The sequence below is a fragment of the Ranitomeya imitator genome, chromosome 1 (genome assembly GCF_032444005.1).
Source record: "Ranitomeya imitator isolate aRanImi1 chromosome 1, aRanImi1.pri, whole genome shotgun sequence".
In the NCBI taxonomy this organism is placed as follows: Eukaryota; Metazoa; Chordata; class Amphibia; order Anura; family Dendrobatidae; genus Ranitomeya; species Ranitomeya imitator.
Window position 1 is genome coordinate 918,829,212 of NC_091282.1, and position 20,427 is coordinate 918,849,638.

The 20,427-nt window shown below is 41.7% G+C and overlaps 1 protein-coding gene across 6 annotated transcripts in view; it reads right to left on the reverse strand.

The window, feature by feature from the left end:
• The window catches only part of FAM13A (family with sequence similarity 13 member A), a 353,932-nt gene that overhangs the window by 14,694 nt on the left and 318,811 nt on the right, over positions 1-20,427 (reverse strand). For 3 of the 6 annotated variants that reach the window (XM_069743550.1, XM_069743546.1, XM_069743544.1), the window contains 7 exons: positions 15,266-15,413; positions 8,113-8,326; positions 5,468-5,612; positions 5,053-5,134; positions 4,557-4,771; positions 3,466-3,549; positions 888-983 (listed from right to left, as the gene is read on the reverse strand). In XM_069743550.1, the coding sequence (XP_069599651.1) occupies positions 888-983; positions 3,466-3,549; positions 4,557-4,771; positions 5,053-5,134; positions 5,468-5,612; positions 8,113-8,326; positions 15,266-15,413 (984 nt within the window). The remainder of the gene's footprint in view (positions 1-887; positions 984-3,465; positions 3,550-4,556; positions 4,772-5,052; positions 5,135-5,467; positions 5,613-8,112; positions 8,327-15,265; positions 15,414-20,427) is intronic. The other 3 variants (XM_069743547.1, XM_069743545.1, XM_069743551.1) reach the window with 1 other exon arrangement.

Below are 20,427 nucleotides of genomic sequence, written 5' to 3' on the forward strand. Positions count from 1 at the left end.
AAAATTAATGTTGATAAAGCTTAAAGGGCTTGACCATTACTTAGATATAGATGCCACACATTGGGTGGGAGGTACTTGTAAAAGTAGACGCGCCCTGGATGCTAGCACTGGAGTGCAGTGCAAGGACGTTTCAGTGCGGACACCCAACCAGGTTCCTGTGAATCTTTTTGCTGAACCCCAAGGTTCATTTCACCCATACTAATGAATTATTTATAAAAATAAAGATTATTTATTATCATTAAACTGTGCGGGGACCAACCACTGTCACTGAGATACTTCACTATAACGCTCATAGCATTATTGTCACCAACAGATGCCGTCATGTAAACCGGGATAAGCTGCGCTGACAATGATCGTCTGACCATTTGCTGATCATCAGCCTGTGTAAAAGGGCCTTTTATTCTATGCTGGTACACACCAACTAGAGTGAGACGTCCCATGCCTGATGAAATTCCCAATTCTGATTTCTGTCAAGTAGAGCTTAATGGTGGCGGCCTTATGAGTCTATATATACATGTATGTGCCACCATTTCTTCAGGATAGGCTGTAGACACTGATTTAATTCCTGCAGAAAGCTGCACCAATCTTTCATGTTTGGAATGTAAGGGGCTTGGTATATATTTCTTCTGATAGTTCTCCTTCAAGGCATACACAATGAAATACTGTACGCAGTCTTACACAAACGATAATCCTGGAACCATTTCTATATTGTGCTCGCCTTTACATTACCCAGGACTTCAGCTACAGGAACCTCTCAAATTAAACTCCAGTGAAGTCCACTTTCCCATGGGAGAAACAAGTTCAAGATGAAAGATTGGAACGAGGAAATAAAGGACTGATGTCAGCAACGCCATAAATAAGACATGCAAAGTGGAAGCTCAACTTACAATGACGGGTATGGTGTTTGCTCGATAGAGGATCTGCTTGAACAGTCTGTATCGATCATAAAGCGGCTTCATCACGTGTCGCTCACCCTTCGTTATCTGGAAAATGGAAACAGGTTTAACTGTAGAATGTAAGCCCGCAAGGGCAGGGTCCTCGCCCCTCTGTATCAGTCCGTCATTGTTAGTTTGTTTACTGTATGTGATATTTGTAACTTGTATGTAACCCCTTCTCATGTACAGCACCATGGAATCAATAGTGCTATATAAATAAATAATAATAATAACTTCTAATATGACATTAACTGAGGCTTTCACTTAGTAGCGGTTTGTTCTATAACCATGCACATGGTATTATCTTAGAGCTAGCAGGTAAACTGCACATATGACACAAAGGTCAAGATGAATACAGCTCTAGTGCAAATATAACGCCAGCATAAATACTCCGGAACGGAGAGAACGACATTCACCAGACATCGTATATGTGCAAATAGCTTATATGCCATCGCTTTATAATATAATGGAGGGCCGACTCCTGGGATACAGAGGCTGGAGATGGTCCTAGTCTCTTGTTTTTTGTTCAGTAGTGACAATCAACATGGCATAGCTGAGCGATATGCCGTCACTTCATGACACGTTAAAACCTCTTTAAGGCACATTTATCACTGGTCACTGATCTGTGACTCTGTAGTGACACTGGCCCTTTATGCCCTACTTACATCACCACCGAACGAATGCAAGAAGCCGCTCTCTTGTCCCAATGACAACATTCCCACCATTGTGCTCATAACGACATGCTGAAGTCATCAGATCTGCTAGGTGGCATTTACACTGGCCAATTCCATTCCTGGAAACGCTTGTTTAGAAGTACCATAATCATCCTGTCTACAGGCTGGCAATCACCAGCCGAACAAATTATTTCAAAAATCATTGTTCTTTACAGCACATTGTACTGGGTGTACAGGACATGTGCTGCCGACAGAAATAGAGAGCGATCGTATAAATGATCGTCCTGTGCACATGGAAGTGCTGTTGACCTGTGTCAAAAGAAAAAAAAAAAAAAAGATACGACCGCTGATCAGCCTGTGTAAAAAGGCTATTAAATGAGCCCCGATCGGCTTTTGCACTTAATGCAACAATGGCTAAGTAAGGATCCAACTTTTACAAGAGGTCCAGTTACTAAATGAGAACGTGATGTTCTTCATTAAGAATGGCTTTCCTAATCTCTACCATCATACAGGAACTCAGGTGGGGCAAAGATGACCTTGAAAAAAAAGAGTATTCCCTCATTTTATAAACTTTCCAGCATGATCTACAAGACCAGTGGAGTGGATGTAAGTAGTTCTATCGTGTGAGGTCAGACTTCACTAAATGTTCACAGGGTACATGGCAAGTGACACGTAGTTTACAGATTAATAAAGGTCTCCTGCAGCTTCCATTAATTCTCCGGAAAGTGCAAGCTTTGATACATGATGGCTTCTAAATTAATAGGCTTACAAAACTTTAGACTCTTTGGCCTCTTTTGGCTCAAATGGATTTAATAAAGCAGCACTCAGTACTTTTCCACATCCAAGCGATGCCAAGATAGAAGAGAGAACAAAGCTATTTTAATTAAAGTTTTAGCGAGAGTTCACCAAATTCCGCTTACAAAGTCATTGTCATAAGACAGTCGCACTTTAAACAAGGTCATCTGTAACATGACCAGAAAAAAAGAAAAAAAATAGGGGTTGCAAAAAACAAAAATCACTACCGACTCCCCTATCTGTCACGGTCACACTGGTCTGTCCACTGACCGGGGGAGAACAGTCCGATCAGAGACGTGTGACAACGATGGACACTGGAGTGCTGCAGTGCGGCGGGGGAAAGCTCTTCTCATAGTGAAACGTTGTCCCTGGCATCACAGTATACATCATCTGTCACGGCAAAGCCCAGAACATGATCTGTCTGCTCCCAACAGAGATCCCGCTGCTCACATCCGTGCTGCTAGATCTGCTGGCAGCAACTTTCAGCAGTCACATTTGCATCCTGCCCAAGAGCCCTTCATATGCAGATTAGCAAGCAATAAATTATGTTTAAAAAAGGTCTAAAGTATTGTACGTGTAATATATTCAATTAATAATCATGAAGGGTCATATTTAAGGATAGGTATTTTTTAAGGCCACATGAGGCCTGTTTTTTAAGGTGTTAAACCTCCACTTTCACAGATCTGCACATGACCATCACACAGAATAAATGTATTATGATAGATTTTCATGCCTTTATGGAGAAAACAACTAAGTCACAAGGTTGGCAAGAGGCATGTAAGTGGGCGTGCATTCCAACTATGTAAACTATTCTTCATCTCGATTTTCACTGTATGAAAATGAAAGAAAACCATTATGATATAAAAAAAGAACAAAAATAAAACGTGCTAAAGGAACAGAAAAATCAATCAATCCTGTAGATAGTAGTAAATGTGGCAGAGATCCCACAGAACCAACATTACATAAGTGCTGTGTGAGGATCTTCGAGCCCTGCACTACCACATGTATCCCAGTAACATACAGGCAAACAAATGGTCTCCAGAAAAAGTCATAGTACATACCGGTCTGCCATGAATACTTTCATAGTAAAGCAAAGCTTTCTGAAGTGAGACTTTCTCTGCTGCCAGCTGATCTCTGGTCATATCCTACGATCAGGAACATTTGGTTAGAATATTATGGCGCGCACATGAATGCACAAACCAACTGGGCTCAATCTAAGTGCTAGGGCAGTCTAATTCATATGCAACTAAAAATAACATAAAAAAAGGAAACAAAAATAATAAAATATATAGGATGCACAGATAATCCCAGTAGTGATGGACTGTTCAAATGGAGATGCTGGAAAATGTCCAGCATCCACCTGGGTATAATAGTACTAAAAAGTCACATCTAACATTTAAAGGAAATCTGTGGGCAGGTTTTGGTTATGTAATCCGAGAGCAGGATGATGTAGAGGCAAAAAGCCTGATTCCAGTGATGTGTCACTTACTGGACTGCTTTGCACAGTTTTGATGGAACCTATTTTCTTACACTGTACGTTGTCAGAAAGCTGGCTGTGGTGTGAGCAGGATTATACAGATTAGTCTGACTGGCTTGCATGTGACAACTAGTCAGGCAGTGATAATCTCCTGCTGATAAAGCACTGATCGTTTTGAAATGAAAGCACACAGCCGAGTAAGTGACAGATACCTAGAATCAGACTCTCTTGCTCCTTATTATGCTGATGTCAGAATCAATAGCAAAAACCTGCTGATAGATTCCCTTTCGAAATCGGGAAAAGTTAAAACAGGGTAGATGAACACATTCTTCATCTATGCTGTTTTACTATTAACAATTTTAAAAGGATAGGGATAATAGTACTAAAATATCACATTTTTTCTAGGCGAATGCTGGACCTCTTGTCATTACCTTACATGCTCACCCATGAGCCAGCCTGGAGTACACTGGTGCACCACCCTAGATGGATGTATGAACTGCCCGTGGAAGTGATGAGCGGATAATCAATCCTTCAATCTATTTCTTTAGCAGTTTATACACTACTGTAGGATGACTGCTTAGAATCCATAATATTCGAGTCCTATGCATTAAGTGCATCATGATGAAGATATATGTTGTCTGCAGAGATACACATGCAGATCATTTTTCTTTTTACCTTAATATCTTCCGGCCGGCTGACCTCTGATCTTTTCTCCTGTAACTTCTTTTGGATGGTTTCCATTGTGGCTTCTATAGAGGGTTTAGCTACTTTCTCTGTCTCCTTTCTGTCATCCTCCCTCTCAAGCTGAGACCCAAAACTTTTGGGAAGTGTGTTACTCCTCTGTCGCATTCGAGGCACGAGATCTTCCTCAGAAATCTTGATTTTTGACTCTAGAGAATATAACACAATTTACATTTTTCCAGAACACGCTTATTTATAGCACAAGCATAGACAAAGTAGTGCAAATTAAAGCAGAGCCCAATCTACTGGACTGTAATGAAAAAATACACGAGTGACATTGCAGAACACGCAGGATGATAGTTTTAAAACTAAATTTCCAATTTAGAAACAAACTACTGACACATTATTCCTAGAAGGCTTTTACATGCCAATCTATTGCCCTGGTAAGTTGTAAAATACTGTGTATTACCACCAGGTATTTTGTAATTACCTTTGAGCTGCTTCCGGAACTTGGTCAGCTCATTCATCCATTTCAGAACCTCAGGATTTGTAGCCTTGTCTCGATGGGACGGCTGTGGGAACAAAAAGCAAAAATGACATATGTGATAGACAGAACTTGTACCTTATTAGAGTCTAATGAGCGGTTCACATGACCGTGTATTTTTGCTGACTGAGAGGTCAGCACAAAATCATGGACACTTGTCAGACATTGATCCAAGTCACAGATTTATCTTGCAAATGAAAGTCTATGGGTTTCTAAAAGAAAAATCGGACAGAAATCTGGTAGAAATCTGACACACTGACCATACACGAATGCTACTTAGACCACTTTTGCACACAAGAAAAATCACTGACGTCTAAATGAGGTCTAAGGGAGAGCAATTCAACATAAAAAAGGTCCTTACTCTATATTTCCGGTCTTCCTCAAACTTCTCCTCAAACTTGCGGATTTTCTTCTTGAGGCTCTGAATTTTTCGTGTGATCTGAGCTGGCGTTAGGTCATCGTCTCTATCCTCCTCATGTGATCCCAAAGAGGAGCTCCGTCTCCTGCTAAAAGATCAACAAGCGATTACCAGACGCAGATTTACCATTGTAAAAATCAGATCCGTCTACAAACAAACAAGTGAGACAACTCTAAAAATGGTTTCCAAACCAATGTTACCAAGTCTAATGGTAGCAAAAATGTCTAGACTCTTCATGCTGGTTTTCTGACTGCAAAGGTCACAAATTTCTGGACAACATACAAACTTTTTGTGACTTTTGCAAGATATTATAGTTAAGATAAGATATTATACTTGAATACATTTACAAACACACTCAGTGGATGCCGGGATTGTGATGAGAACAGCCCCTTATTGCTCAAGTGGAGCACTAAACTTCAAAAGCAAAGTTTCATACAGGCCCCTTTTTAGGGAAATTGTAATCCTGGACAGAAATCTAAATAGGGCCCCAGATCCTGACATACCCCACCAACCACATCATGCTAAATTTTTACTAAAAATAACAAAATCAATGTTACTCACCTGTTACCCATCTGGATCCAGCAAAAGTTTCTCAGTCGTCTGCATGAGCCCTGTAGTGACAACGTCATCATTCATTAACCACAGAATCGCTGCGGTCTGTGATAAGCTGCAGTGGTCAAGCAACTTGAAAAACATACTATGGTATGCTATACAAGTTACCTGACTGCTGCAGCCAATCACAGGCAACAGCAATCCTGAGGCTGCTAAATGTGATGTCGTCGCTTACACTGTTGATGCGGACAGTGGAGCGTCTAGTGCTGGATCCAGGCGAGTAGGATTTATATTGGTATTTTTTAGTGAATCTCTGCCACTGGGCAATGTTACATTTAGCCCATACAAACCCTTTAGTGAAGCTGAATTTTTATTACTAATATTTGAGTGGAGGTTTATTTTGATGCAGTTTCACATTTATTACTTATGGAGTTACACTTGACGACAGCATCTTAGTTGTACTTGTACTCCCCAATCTGTTCAGACCCCAGATGGAGTTTAAAGTGGTTGTCTGACAAGTAAAGGTTATCATCACTAATCCCAAGGACAGAGGATTATTTATTTATAAACTGGTGGCGATCAAACTTCTGAGAACCCTCACCGATCAGCAGAATGGGGCACTTTTACCCCGGTTAGACTGAAGTGCCCATAGACCACACAAATCATTTTCCATAGGGCTGCTGGAAGAATAATAATAATAATCATCTTTATTTTTATATAGCGCTAACATATTCCGCAGCGCTTTACACACATTATCACTGTCCCCAATGGGGCTCACAATCTAAAAAAACAAGATCTGCACTTTGCAGCCCGATAAAGGATGAATTGGCTGGCAGTCAGGAATGTGCAATACCGCTTCATTCCAACAGGGATAAAACTGCCCCCTCTGGCAATAAATGTGGGTTCACAGCAGTTCGATCCTCATTGACCTATAATTTATCACCAATCATTGAGATAGGTGACAGCTTATTTTGACCAGAAAAGCCCAGTAAGGCTGCATTCACATACTGCGGTCACATTGCATTTCTGTGGCGATTTTTAAAAATAACTGCAAAAAATGCAATGTGATCACAGTACATGGACGTAGCTTAATAGCAACAGTGCTGCGCCCAGGCAAGAGCGGCAGAAGACATGTGCTCCTGACCATGCCAGCTCCAATGCCGCGGGCTCTACTCTTACTCACCAATGTAATTGTTATTTCCAGCTCCAGTGCAGCAGAGGTAAGAAGCACACCTCTACAGAAATGCCAGTGCAGCAGAGGTAAGAAGTGCACCTCTACAGAAACGCCAGTGCAGCAGAGGTAAGAAGCGCACCTCTACAGAAACGCCAGTGCAGCAGAGGTAAGAAGCGCACCTCTACAGAAACGCCAGTGCAGCAGAGGTAAGAAGCGCACCTCTACAGAAACGCCAGTGCAGCAGAGGTAAGAAGCGCTCCTCTACAGAAACGCCAGTGCAGCAGAGGTAAGAAGCGCACCTCTACAGAAACGCCAGTGCAGCAGAGGTAAGAAGCGCACCTCTACAGAAACGCCAGTGCAGCAGAGGTAAGAAGCGCTCCTCTACAGAAACGCCAGTGCAGCAGAGGTAAGAAGTGCACCTCTACAGAAACGCCAGTGCAGCAGAGGTAAGAAGCGCACCTCTACAGAAACGCCAGTGCAGCAGAGGTAAGAAGCGCACCTCTACAGAAACGCCAGTGCAACACTGGCCAAACTTCTTTGGCAGTCCACTGACTCTTCACACTGAAGACACAGTTTGACAGGTAACTTCCCACCTGCTTGTTTCACTGATGGGTGGGAAAGCAGAAGGAGGCGGACAACTTTGTGGACGGGAACGCTGGGCAAGTGCCCCGTGCGCACCTCTCCCATCATGCCATCCCTGATCCCACTGAAATCTTTGCCAGAGGAATGGATGCTCTTACAGCAGCAAAAACTCACCAATACAATACAAACTTATAGTAAGTGCTATGATATTGTTCAACAAGCACATTAAATCCGCCACTATAATTATTGTAACGCACTTCAGTAAAGAATAAAGGGATACCTCATAAATGAATGAGAATTGGGAGGAGATGGGGGTACTTCTGTGTCATCCAGGTATTGCTGGCTATGTCCATATGCATAAAAACGAGGAGATAACATAGGGTCACTGTCGGCTTCAAGAAGGTGACGGATAAGACGACCTGCCTGAGGGGACAGACGGGCTTCATCTGAGTCTGCAGCATCGCGATCCCATGAGGCCAACACTGGAACTGGTTCTGAAAATACCATAAAATAATACAAATTAAAAGATAAACTACCGTAAATATACCAAAAATAAGATGAAGCCATATTCTTATCCTAGAAATATGATAGTTACTCTTCTTTAGAAAACAGGAAAATATTATTACACCCAGTGGCTGCATTTATAGAGAAATGTTGTATTTCTAAAAGGATTTGATGACAATTCCAAATTTACATTTACCAGTACCATAATACAGCAAAATAATAAGGCAGAAACCTCATGTGAGGGGACAAGTCTGTCCTATGGTATTTATATCATCAAGATTTTGGCCACAAGTAGCTGAGTAACTTTTAAAGTATATAAAACCCAAAAGACGAGTCTTTAAAATGGCAACATATCAACAGTAAAAGAAACAAAAAAACTTTCCTGTCTTCAGAATTACCGTACTTGACCCAGATGCCTGCGACGTTTACACCTTCACTAATCTGATTTGCGTGCTACTGCTTAGTATGGTGGGATTAGACGAGAGCTTTGCTCATACTCGCTCTATTAAACAAGCAGAGCTAAATAAAGGAAACTTACAGTATTTTTATTACTTTTTACATTAAACATGTATTAATAATATTACCTTTTCCTAGTGGTCCCTTCTATTATTAGAGTGGAAGAAGCCTAAAATTACTTATTTTTTTCCTAACTACCTGCCCAGTGCTTTCTGGTGCCCAGAACAACTGCTAATTTACAACTGCTATATGCTAGGGATAATTTCATATCTGCTATACAGGTTGGTTGACAAGTCAGAAAACCTACCCATAATACACAAATAATAACCCAGAAGTCACTAACTCAAAATGATTCTTTCATTTAGATCCAATTGTTTTTTTTGCATTTAAACTTGGAAATAATTGCTACAATGACCCTGTAACCAAACTCTGTAGTTTGGAAGCCTTTTAAAATATCTTCTGAACTGGGAAACGTACTCCATCATTAGTCTTCAGGAATGAGATTGTGAAAACAGAACACCAGCCCTTCTTATTAAGTAACATAATGAAGACTATAAACAGGAAACTAAGGAAATGTGTACGTTACTTTCACAATAGACATGGGCACATAGTAATCAATGCCTTGTCAAGCTGAACCACACGGCAAGAGGGAAATGAATCATGTAGGAGATCTCAATCTGTGCATTATGTTCTCTGTCTGCTTTTGCTCATGGAACAGGAAACGTAAGCTAGTTAACACATGCTGTGAAGTGGTTAATAATCCTCCAGAACACACATCCAATGACATCTCTGCAGCATCACTAAGGATCCTGAAAGGGTTATTCCTATCTTCATAGATGGATATGGTCAGATAGTGCTTGTTTTTACAAGCCCTTTTGCAATTTCCTGCTTCTTAAAATTTTCAGCCTTTCTTGAGATATAGACTATTGTTTACATCTCGTTTCCCAGGAGACTGACCACCGCTGCTGTCTAGCTTGTAAACACCGTGCTGAGATGGAGGCGATTAGGGGGTAGCAGTAGGCTCTAGCAATCCTAGTCAACTTCAACAGTGTTTACAAGCTCCATAGAAGAGAGTTTTGTAAGCACCGGGCTTGTTCTTCTGTTTAGCAGTGGTGGTCAGTCTCCAAGGCAACAAGCTGTAAACAAAAGTAGTTAAAATTTCAAGCAAAGTTGAAAATATTAATAAGCAGGGAATTGCAAAATGTATCGCATTTACTAAATATCCATGTATAAAGATAAAGGGAATAACCCTTTAACTTCATAAGGCTCCATGACATACTATTATATCATGGAATGCGTCAGGGACATTGGAGCAGGCTCAGAAGGAGAGCCTTCTCCACACTGGGCAGATGCCAGCTATAGTTACCTGACGCCTGCCTATAGCAGCAGTAATCGGCAGGCTCGGCCAGCAGTCGCTGCTGTTAACCTCTTAAATGCCGCTGTCTATCACTGACAGCAGTATTTAAGCGCCATGATCTGGCCTGGACGTTAGCTTGGGCGCCTATGCCTCCCTACAAAGAACTGATGGATTGCTATGACAGCCGAGGGCACACTGAACACCACCATGTCTAATCTTTTCTGTGACATCCATCATAGAAGATTGTCTTTTCACTATATACAGCAATATTATGGTATATAGAAAACATGAAAAAAAGAAAAAACACCAGAATTGCGTTTTTTCAGTCATGAAATTGTCTAAATAAAAAAAACACCAGTTCGCCAAACAAAAAATAAAAGCCCCCAAACAGCTCCACTGATGGTAATATAAAAAAAGTTAAGTTTTATAAAAGTTCAGATTTTTTTTAAAGCCAATATAATAGTAAAAAATGCTGTACGTTTGGTATCACCATACAATTGTACTGACCTGGAGAATCATATTTCCAGTTCATTTTTATTCCACAGTGAACGCAAAACTAAAACCCAAAAACCAATGGCAGGATTGCATTTTTGTCACCATTTCATTGCTGTTTGAATTTTTTTTTGCCATCTTTCCTTATACTATATGGTAACATAAATGGTCATTCAAAATTACATTTGTTCCACAAAAAAACAGCCATCATACGCCAATGGTAGATTTTTTGTTTTTTAACGTTCTGGGTATTTAAAAAAAAAAAAAAATAGAAGCAGAGGGAAGGGGTTAAGGCTCCTTGATGTATTCTGTCAATCTGCCTGGGATACGAGCTGTTATAACCACAAGCACAGGCCCAAACAAGGCCCATATTACTTCACCTTTGTAAAATCAGATGAATATAGGCAAAATGGCACAAAAACATCACTAACAAAAGGAAGCAATGAGGGGAATATGAATTTTAATGTATGAGCTGCTATTCCACTAGCACTGATCTCCAGTATATAGTTCCTGAGGAAAGCAAAGAACAATGTAACATTTGTATACAATACACAGGTAGGTCTTGTTCCTAGCACTACCAAGAGGTATAGTTGGTGAACAAAGAGCTAATAATGATTAGATACTGCCTTTGTCTGTACATACTGCATAAAGTATATTGTGCCAACAACTGTTCATATAGGAGCCAAATCCTGCATAGCGGCCCACCGGGGAATTCACCTGTTCACCCTTAGGCCAGTCCGAGCCTGAATGCTAGATCAACTGCATATAATTTGCTAATGAAAATTCCATGTAAAGGTTGACTCTGATCATTGCATCAGCCATTCTCTATGCATTATGTACGAGTAAGAGAAGCAGCCAACCTTTACAATCATTCAATGTCCGGAAGCCTTGACATGTGTATGAGGGTCTGGGAAGTCCCCTACTGGAGACAGGTGCCTGAAATGTCTCTGCTGGGAAAGCCTCTTAATAATTTACAAATGTACCAACTGATGGCACAGCCAGCTTATCTCTGGATGTTCCACTTTTAGAACACCTACTTGTGCCCAGCAGGCTAATATTGTATTACCGTTTATATTGTAGCCTGTGTTGTCAGTGTTTATTATAAATAAGTAATGGAAGTAAACACTTGTCATCCCTAGCTTCTTCCCTAGTGAACTGCAAGGTCAGTACAGACAAGGACAGGATACTACGCCTTGGGGAAATGTTTACAGGAACCAAAAGGGCTGGCCAAGTCTAAGGTCTTGAGGCACCATAATCAATGCAAATTGACAGATTCATGCAAATATTGCAGTCCCATGAAAAGGAGACAGTCAGTCTAAAAAGTCCTGGAGAGGACACCTCTCACAGAGGTTCAGCATATTAAAAAGGGTTGGCTGTGTTCTTCGATTTTACAGTACACGAGGAAGACAACTTGAAATGGTGTGCCAGCCTTTCTGGAGAGGAGGGGGTGCTGAAGTCCACCCACATAAGCTCAGTTACATTCTGTCAGAGCGTGCGACTGTTGTGCCATCTGCACAAATATGCTAAGTGGGCCGACAAGAATGCAGTCACAGGCATGAGGACGACATGGGAACAGCATCAAAAATCAGGGGGAACGCGGCAATCTTCCCTGCCAGAAATGGATTATTTAACATTTGGAAACAGAGGAAACTTCTCATCCAATCAATGGTATATGCTGGATCTTTTCCTGGCTCCATTTGTCAGTGTGCTATTATTTAGCAATTCATGTGGGGTAGGCGCACACTAAAAAAGAGAAAGCGCTGTCGCAATGTGAAAAGGTGTCGTCCCAGAGTATTTATTTACCATGGTAACCTTCAGTATTGGTGGCTGAGAAAACAATTGGAAATAATACGGAAATCTTCCAAGCCTAAAGAGATTAGCATGACTGGGGCAAACCTTGTATGGAATGTGCGGCTATGGCTTCCTACATGGCTAGCACACAAATGACCCGCAGCGCCCAGCCTGGGGACAGTAGCGGACAGCACAATGCCCTGTCTGGGAGCAGGGAAGGCCTGACCTACAGAAATGTGCCCTAGAACAAGTTGGTAATAGTCAGAGGCTCTAATAAAGAAAATCCATTAAAAGCAGAATGCCATCTGTTCCCAGCTACCATTACACTCACACATTATTAGATTTACATCTGAATACGCCATTAGATAAAAACTATTTTGTAGAAAATCAGAAGCTAAAGTCATGATCAAGAAAAAGACAGCGAACAGTGACTGTAACCGATATATATAGAGTAGACATACACTGCTACCATGAGGGTACGCAATGCATCATACACATGAATCCCCTTGTTCCAACTGGAGTTTGCCTTTTTCAGAGTATTCGTCCCCTTACTACATGTGTTTTCCAGGTTTCATCAAGTCATCTACTACCTAACCTGTACATATTGCATAGGATGTATATCAACAGGAAAAAATAAATGACTCAACTTGTTAACCCTGTGGGACTTCTGAAAAATGCTCACTCCTGGCTCTCTCCCGACTGCCGGTCCGTAGTGATGAGCGAATATTCTCGTTACCTGAGCACGCTCGGGGGTCCTCCGAGTATTTTTTAGTGCTCGGAGATTTAGTTTTTCTTGCCGCAGCGGAATAATTTACATCTGTTAGCCAGCATAAGTACATGCGGGGATTCCCTAGCAACCAGGCAACCCTCACATGTACTTATACTGGCTAACAGATGTAAATCATTCAGTAGCGGCAAGAAAAACTAAATCTCCGAGCACTAAAAAATACTTGGAGGACCCCCGAGCGTGCTCGGGAAATCTCAAATAACGAGAATATTCGCTCATCACTCCCGGTCTATACATCTGTTATATTATGTTGTCAACAAACCCCATAGTGATCTCAGCTCTGTACAAGAGACCTGTGTTATCCAAGCAGAGACTTCTAGCCTTATTTTCAAGTGATGAGGCCGATCACAGCGCCATAATGTGTGTGGGTGACGTCTGGTGACAAGTGTCACGTGTGGTGAGCAGGTGCAGAGAAGTCTTCCGAAAGCTTGGTGGTGTCCACCTCTTCAGATTCCTACCCCGACTTTGTGAAGCCACGTACCATATGTATTTAATACCTCAACTATCGTATATCCACAAACGTCAGCACAATGTTCTGGATAACATGAGGGATTCTTTTATACCTTCAGCCACACGTTAAAAGCAGGCATAAACAAAATGGAGAATAATAGTGAAGTGTTTCTGACCACCTGGTCCACACTCACAGATGGACTATGCTATCCATTACACTGTGCTGGCGATGGTTAGTAATGTAAATGGTCGTGCACGATGGTGAGCTGACGAGCCCTTTTTATAACACCTGCAGTATGAGAAATAAGCTCTACAACTTATTGCATGTTGTTGGCAGAATTTTATTATTAAGTCCATACGTTTTTATTCACACTGTAATTCTCAAGGTCAAGAGGAAAGTAAGTAGTAAACTATAAGCCCGTGTTCACACAAAGTTCATTTTCTGCATGTTTTCTAAATGCTGTGATTTTTCTGCAGATGTTCACACCATAATATCTAATAACAATGATTATTGCATTTTTTTATGTGTTTTAACCTTTTGATGCATTTTCTGTAGCACATTGCTTAAACGGGTTAGTACAGAAAAGCTTTGATTATGTACTTGCAGCTGAAACTTTTTTATATATAATAATAATAAATAATAATAATCTTTATTTTTATATAGCGCTAACATATTCCGCAGCGCTTTACACACATTATCATTGCTGTCCCCATTGGGGCTCACAATCTAAATTCCCTGTCAGTATGTCTTTGGAATGTGGGAGGAAACCGGAGTGCCCGGAGGAAACCCACGCAAACACGGAGAGAACATACAAACTCTTTGCAGATGTTGTCCTTAGTGGGGCTTGAACCCAGGACTCCAGCGCTGCAAGGCTGCTGTGCTAACCACTGCGCCACCGTGCTATATATCCGTTTTTATATGCTTTTTTCAAGTTCCTCTTGGAAAAAAAAACAAAAAAGCACCAAAAATGCACAGTTGGACACGCGGGAGATTTCATGAAAGCACATTCACTTTGATTAAACACTTAAACGCAGCAGATTAATGCACAAAAATACTTTGGCGGAAAAAAGACAGAATGGTTTTGACAACATGCAGCATTTTTGCTGCGTTATTTTTCTGTGTTTTCTTGGCGTTAAAAACGTTGTGTTTAAAATGCCAATTTTTCAGCGTTTTTGCAGATTAAAAAAACAAACAAAAATGCAGCAGTTTTCTAATTCAGTCAGGAGAAAGGACGAGTGCATGAGACTTCTGAGATCTCACAGGTTTTGCTGGCCCTGTAAAAAGCAGCTTTTAATTTGCATAAACAAATGCAGCTAAAATGCAAGTGTGAGTACAGCCTATTAACCCTGCATGGTCTGGATCAGGTGCTATAACACTCACTGAATGGATCATCTCCTCCACTCAAACAATTTGGACACTTAATTACAGCATATAATATCTCGGGATTCGCCAATTCTCGATTTACGGCACGTACGGATAGGTCACCATGATGCACTGCCAGGAACATTATCTTCCTATACTCGCCTGCTGGCATCTGCTAGCGTGTGGCCCATTAACCCCGGAATGCCCTAGCCATTCAGACACGACTACCTTACCTTCCCAGTTGTTGTCATCACAAAGAGAAGTGAGGTCCAGGCGGGGAACCTCTGGGACAAAGCCCTCCTGACCAACATCAACCTCCAGGCTCCTTTGTGGCCGGATCTCAGAGTTATTCTGCTGCTCCTGAATCTTCATCTTCACGGTCTAAATACAGAAAAAAATAAATCCATTCAGAAGACAGCCTTCAGTAATACAAATGAGCAGCACAACAACGTCCACAGCTCAGTGTTGTCGCCTGCCCCGCAGTGAGCCCATGCTCTGCGCCCCTCGCATGCCAATTGGTGAAACGATCAGTCTGAAGAACACAACGCCCCTCTGTGAGCCCTGAACTTTCCCTCGCAGCCGCCTCTTTTCTCAAACCATTCGCTTATTCCGCTGCATCACTGTTATTTGTACAAATTCTCAGATTGGTCTTGGAGGAATTACCACTCCCTTTTGTTGACAGCAGCAATGACAAGACAAAACAAAAAAAAGAAAGCGGCACGTACAGTAATGTTCCTGCTGTTGCTAGGGCTGATGCAGCAACAAGCGCATTGCTGGGCTCCCTCAGGCGAGAAGAAGAAGATGGAGCAAGGAAAAATAAGCATGAGATTCCCTCCTGGTAGTGCTGTTAGGCAGTCCCTGCCAGCCTAGCCATGTCCTGGAGGCAAGGACTTGTCCTGTGGCTGGTATGAGGAGGAGGGCACGCTCTCCGGCTATTTATAGGGGGCTTCGGGTACTGGGACAGCGCTGAGCTTATACAGCCGGCACTGGAGTTTGGCAACTCAGCTGGAAACAATACAAGTCCTGGGCTGGAGCCAAAATCACACAGCGATTGTACACTGGATAGCATGAGAGAGGAGTGTCGGATCACTCGGAAAGCCTCGCTGCCTCTCAAGGATGCAGAACAAGCAGCTTTAACCCCTGAGAAGCCAGCACTTCAATGTCATCAGTGGCACAATGTATTATATATATGGGGTCATTACATTAAAAACTAAAATTAGAGCAAGTGTAACCATTATATCTACTCCATAGAATCTGCTATATTACTGTAACACCTGCGCTGGACTCCTAACATCCCAAGCCAGAAGGAGAGCATTTAGTACACTGCAGGATTTATGGCGCCCACAGCTGTCATTACAAGCTGTGCTAGTTACCCTCCCTGGGACCAGCACAGAGTTCCCACTGACAGCGCTGCAGCCAATCACTGAGCCTAGCAGCTCCGTTTGAGGAGTCACAAAGCTCAGTGATTGGCTGCAGTGCTGTGAACGCAATGTCAGCGCTGCAGACATTAAAAGAGAGTGAAGCAGCTGCGGAGGTTCTGGCGGTAAAGAAGTTTGCTGGTTTTTCACTTCCTGTGCTAGGATACACAACTTTCCTTAAAACATAAAACCTCTGGAACTACCTGCACGGGATTCCTGACCGGAAAAAGAAGTCATTCTGACCTTACCAATCCCCATCGCTCCCAGATACATGTCAACAAGCCATCATTCTAGCAGGAAGCCCAGAGACCAGGCTGTCCAGGGAAGTGTCAGATGGGAGCCCCAGGGATCAGTGAGGGGAGTATTACTACTTTTAGTATTTTACAGCATCCCAAGATGTTTGTACACTTTTTAGGTGGCTGAAAAACACCATAAACTATGACCCACACAGACCTTTGTATTTATGAAATACTTCAATTTATCTAGTTTATTAACCAAAGAACAGTATCCAGTACAAATGACAGAATAATCGGATCATCATACATGTTGTCATGGTAGATAAACAGATAGAGATGATCACCGGAAGCAAAATCCCAATATAACAGAGTTCCAGCCAGAAGGTCCAGCCAGTGTTCTAGGAGCCTGAGCGGGGCCCACCAGTGACCCGAGTGACACTGATTGCTAGTGGGATGTTAGGAAGCTCCCCAGCAGCAATCTCCTACAGCACAGAGGAATGCTGAGGAATTTCACATTCTTTTGACCTCATAAAACCACCTAATACGATTTTGGTACCGTTGTGGAAGTCTTTTGTATGCATTTCCAGTAAAATCTCCTTTTTTCCCTCTCAATGCGCTTTGTTCATGTCAGATTCAGACCTTTTGAGGGAAAGCACGCACAATCTACTTTGCAGATTATAATTAAGGAAAAAATAGATGATCTTGATTTGTATTTTTCAAAACAAAACCCATTGCCACCATCACTAAGGACTCAAATCCTTCTACAGCTCCAAGTAATGGAAGGGATATATTAGGGGACTCCTGCTTTTATGAGGCCACCCCGATGAAAGCTTGTGCCCAAATGTTTGTCAGGGTAGAAGCCATTACACCAGGAGGAGGCGTTCATGGGTGCGTTACAGATTTGTGTGAATACCACCTTTTTATATGATCGGATTTAAGTGATTGTATTATATTATTCTATTATTATTCTTGTGGCCTTCATGCTAGAGTCATTTATCAATTAATCTATTCATTCATTGTATACAGTAAGGAGTGTACTTATTTTACGCATCATATTTATATATACACCACAGCACTAGTCCAGTTCAGTCTTCATATATACAACAGTGGGTGCGGAAAGTATTCAGACCCCTTTAAATTTTTCACTATTTAATTGCAGCCATTTGGTAAATTCAAAAAAGTTTTTCTTTTTCTGAATAACCCCTTACTGCCACCGTGCGTACATTTACGCCGATGTCGGACTCCCTCCCTTTGATGTGGGCACTGGCGGTGATCCCACATCTTTCTGGGGACATGTCAGCTGTTTTGATCAGCTGACATGTGCCTGCAATAGCCGTGGGTGGGATCCACCTGCGGCTATTAACCAGTTAAATGCCACTGTCAAACTCTGACAGCGGCATTTAACCCTAGAACGCATACCCATAGAAATCTACACATTCATGCACCTGGGGCCTTTTAGGCCTGTTTACAATTATCATGGAAGAACTCAAATAAAAATACTTTTCAAAGTTTATTGCAAAGTAAAGATGCATTCCCACTAGCGCAGGGGTCATCCAGGACAAGATACCGTAATGGATCTGACCTCCTGGTGACCCCAGCTAAGGCTGGCGGACGCATACCAGGTTACTTGTTTTCTATTTTCTGTAAATTACTTTAGTTAGAATTTTGAAACTCTAGGTATTCCTCAGGTATATAGTTGTTAGTAATTTCCAGTTGTTCATATATTTTTATGTTATAGGCATTTTGGTATACAACCTATTTTTGGGACTACCCCATATTCACGCACCTGGGGCCTTTTAGGCCTGTACTAGGTTTACATGTGATACTCAGTTTTTTTGTCTGTATTGTTGCTGGGGAAGAACTTTTATGAGATGATTCTACTCCTTCATTGGAGTCCAGCTGTGTTTAATTAAACTGATAGGACTTGATTTGGAAAGGCACACACCTGTCTATATAAGACCTCACAGTGCATGTCAGACTAAATGAGAATCATGAGGTCAAAGGAACTGGCCAAGGAGCTCAGAGACAGAATTGTGGCAAGGCACAGATCTGGCCATGGTTACAACAGAATTTCTGCAGTACTCAATGTTCCTAATGTTCCTAAGAGCACATTGGCCTCCATAATCCATAAATGGAAGATGTTTGGGACCACCAGAAGTCTTCCTAGACCTGGCCGTCCAGCCAAACTGAGCAATCGTGGGAGAAGAGCCTTGGTGAGAGAGGTAAAGAAGAACCCCAAGATCACTGTGGCTGAGCTCCAGAAATGCAGTAGGGAGAAAGGTCCACAAAGTCAAGTATTACTGCAGCCCTCCACCAGTCAGGCCTTTATCGCAGACTGGCCCGACGGAAGCCTCTGCTCAGTGCAAGACATATGAAAGCCCGCATAGAGTTTGCTAAAAAAAATACATTCTGTTCTGTAGAAGGACGTAGATCTGGGGATTTATTATGATGGAATATAGGCTGAACTGGATGGACAAATGTCTTTTTTCGGCCTTACTAACTATGTTACTATGTTACATGAAGGACTCCCAAACTATGAGAAATAAGATTCTCTGGTCTGATGAGACGAAGATAGACCTTTTTGGTGATGATTCTAAGCGGTATGTGTGGAGAAAACCAGGCACTGCTCATCACCTGCCCAATACAATTCCAACAGTGAAACATGAAAGTTGAAGGAAACATGAATGCGGCCAAGTACAGAGATATCCTGGATGAAAACCTCTTCCAGACTGCTCTGGACCTCAGACTTGACCGAAGGTTCACCTTCCAACAAGACAATGACCCTAAGCACACGGCTAAAATAAGAAAAGGAGTGGCTTCAGAACAGCTCTGTGACCATTCTTGACTGACCCAGCCAGAGCCCTGACCTAACCCCAATTGAGCATCTCTGGAGAGACCTGAAAATGGCTGTCCACCAACGTTCACCATCCAATCTGACGGAACTGGAGAGGATCTTCAAGGAAGAATGGCAAAGGATCCCCAAATTCAGGTGTGAAAAACTTGTTGCATCATTCCCAAGAAGACTCATGGCTGTACTAGCTCAAAAGGTTGCTTCTACTCAATACTGAGCAAAGGGTCTGAATACTTACGACCATGCGATATTTCAGTGTTTCTTTTTTAATAAATTTGCAAAAATTACAAAATTTTTGTTTTTTTCAGTCAAGATGGGGTGCAGAGTGTACATTAATGAGAAAAAAAAATGAACTTATTTGAACTTACCAAATGGCTGCAATGAAACAAAGAGTAAAAAATGTAAAGGGGTATGAATACTTTCCGTACCCACTGTATATACGCTTCTGGACTACAGAGTGTGCACTTTTGTTTTTTTTTTTATACAATTTTTATACACTTTTAGGGCTCATACTTATCTGCATTTAAAACGGACAAGTGCAATCCGATTAAAAAAAAAAAAATCGGATTGCACTCTGACTAATGTTATTGAATGATTATGTGTTCATTTTTTTGTCAGCTGGGATCGAACTGAGAAAAAAAAAATGCATCATGCTGCGAGTGGTGGCAAATATCGGACGAGACTCGACAATGCAAGCCAATGGGTGCAAAAGAAAAAAGTATTAAAAAAAAAATTGCACGGCATACACACCATGCATGTGCCGTGTGATTTTTTAATTAACCCATCTCATAGGAAACCCGGCATTTCAACAGTTGGGTACAGTAAATTTACAGCCCGAACTGTCAGAATAAACTACATATATAGATATACTAAACAAAATTAAACAAAAA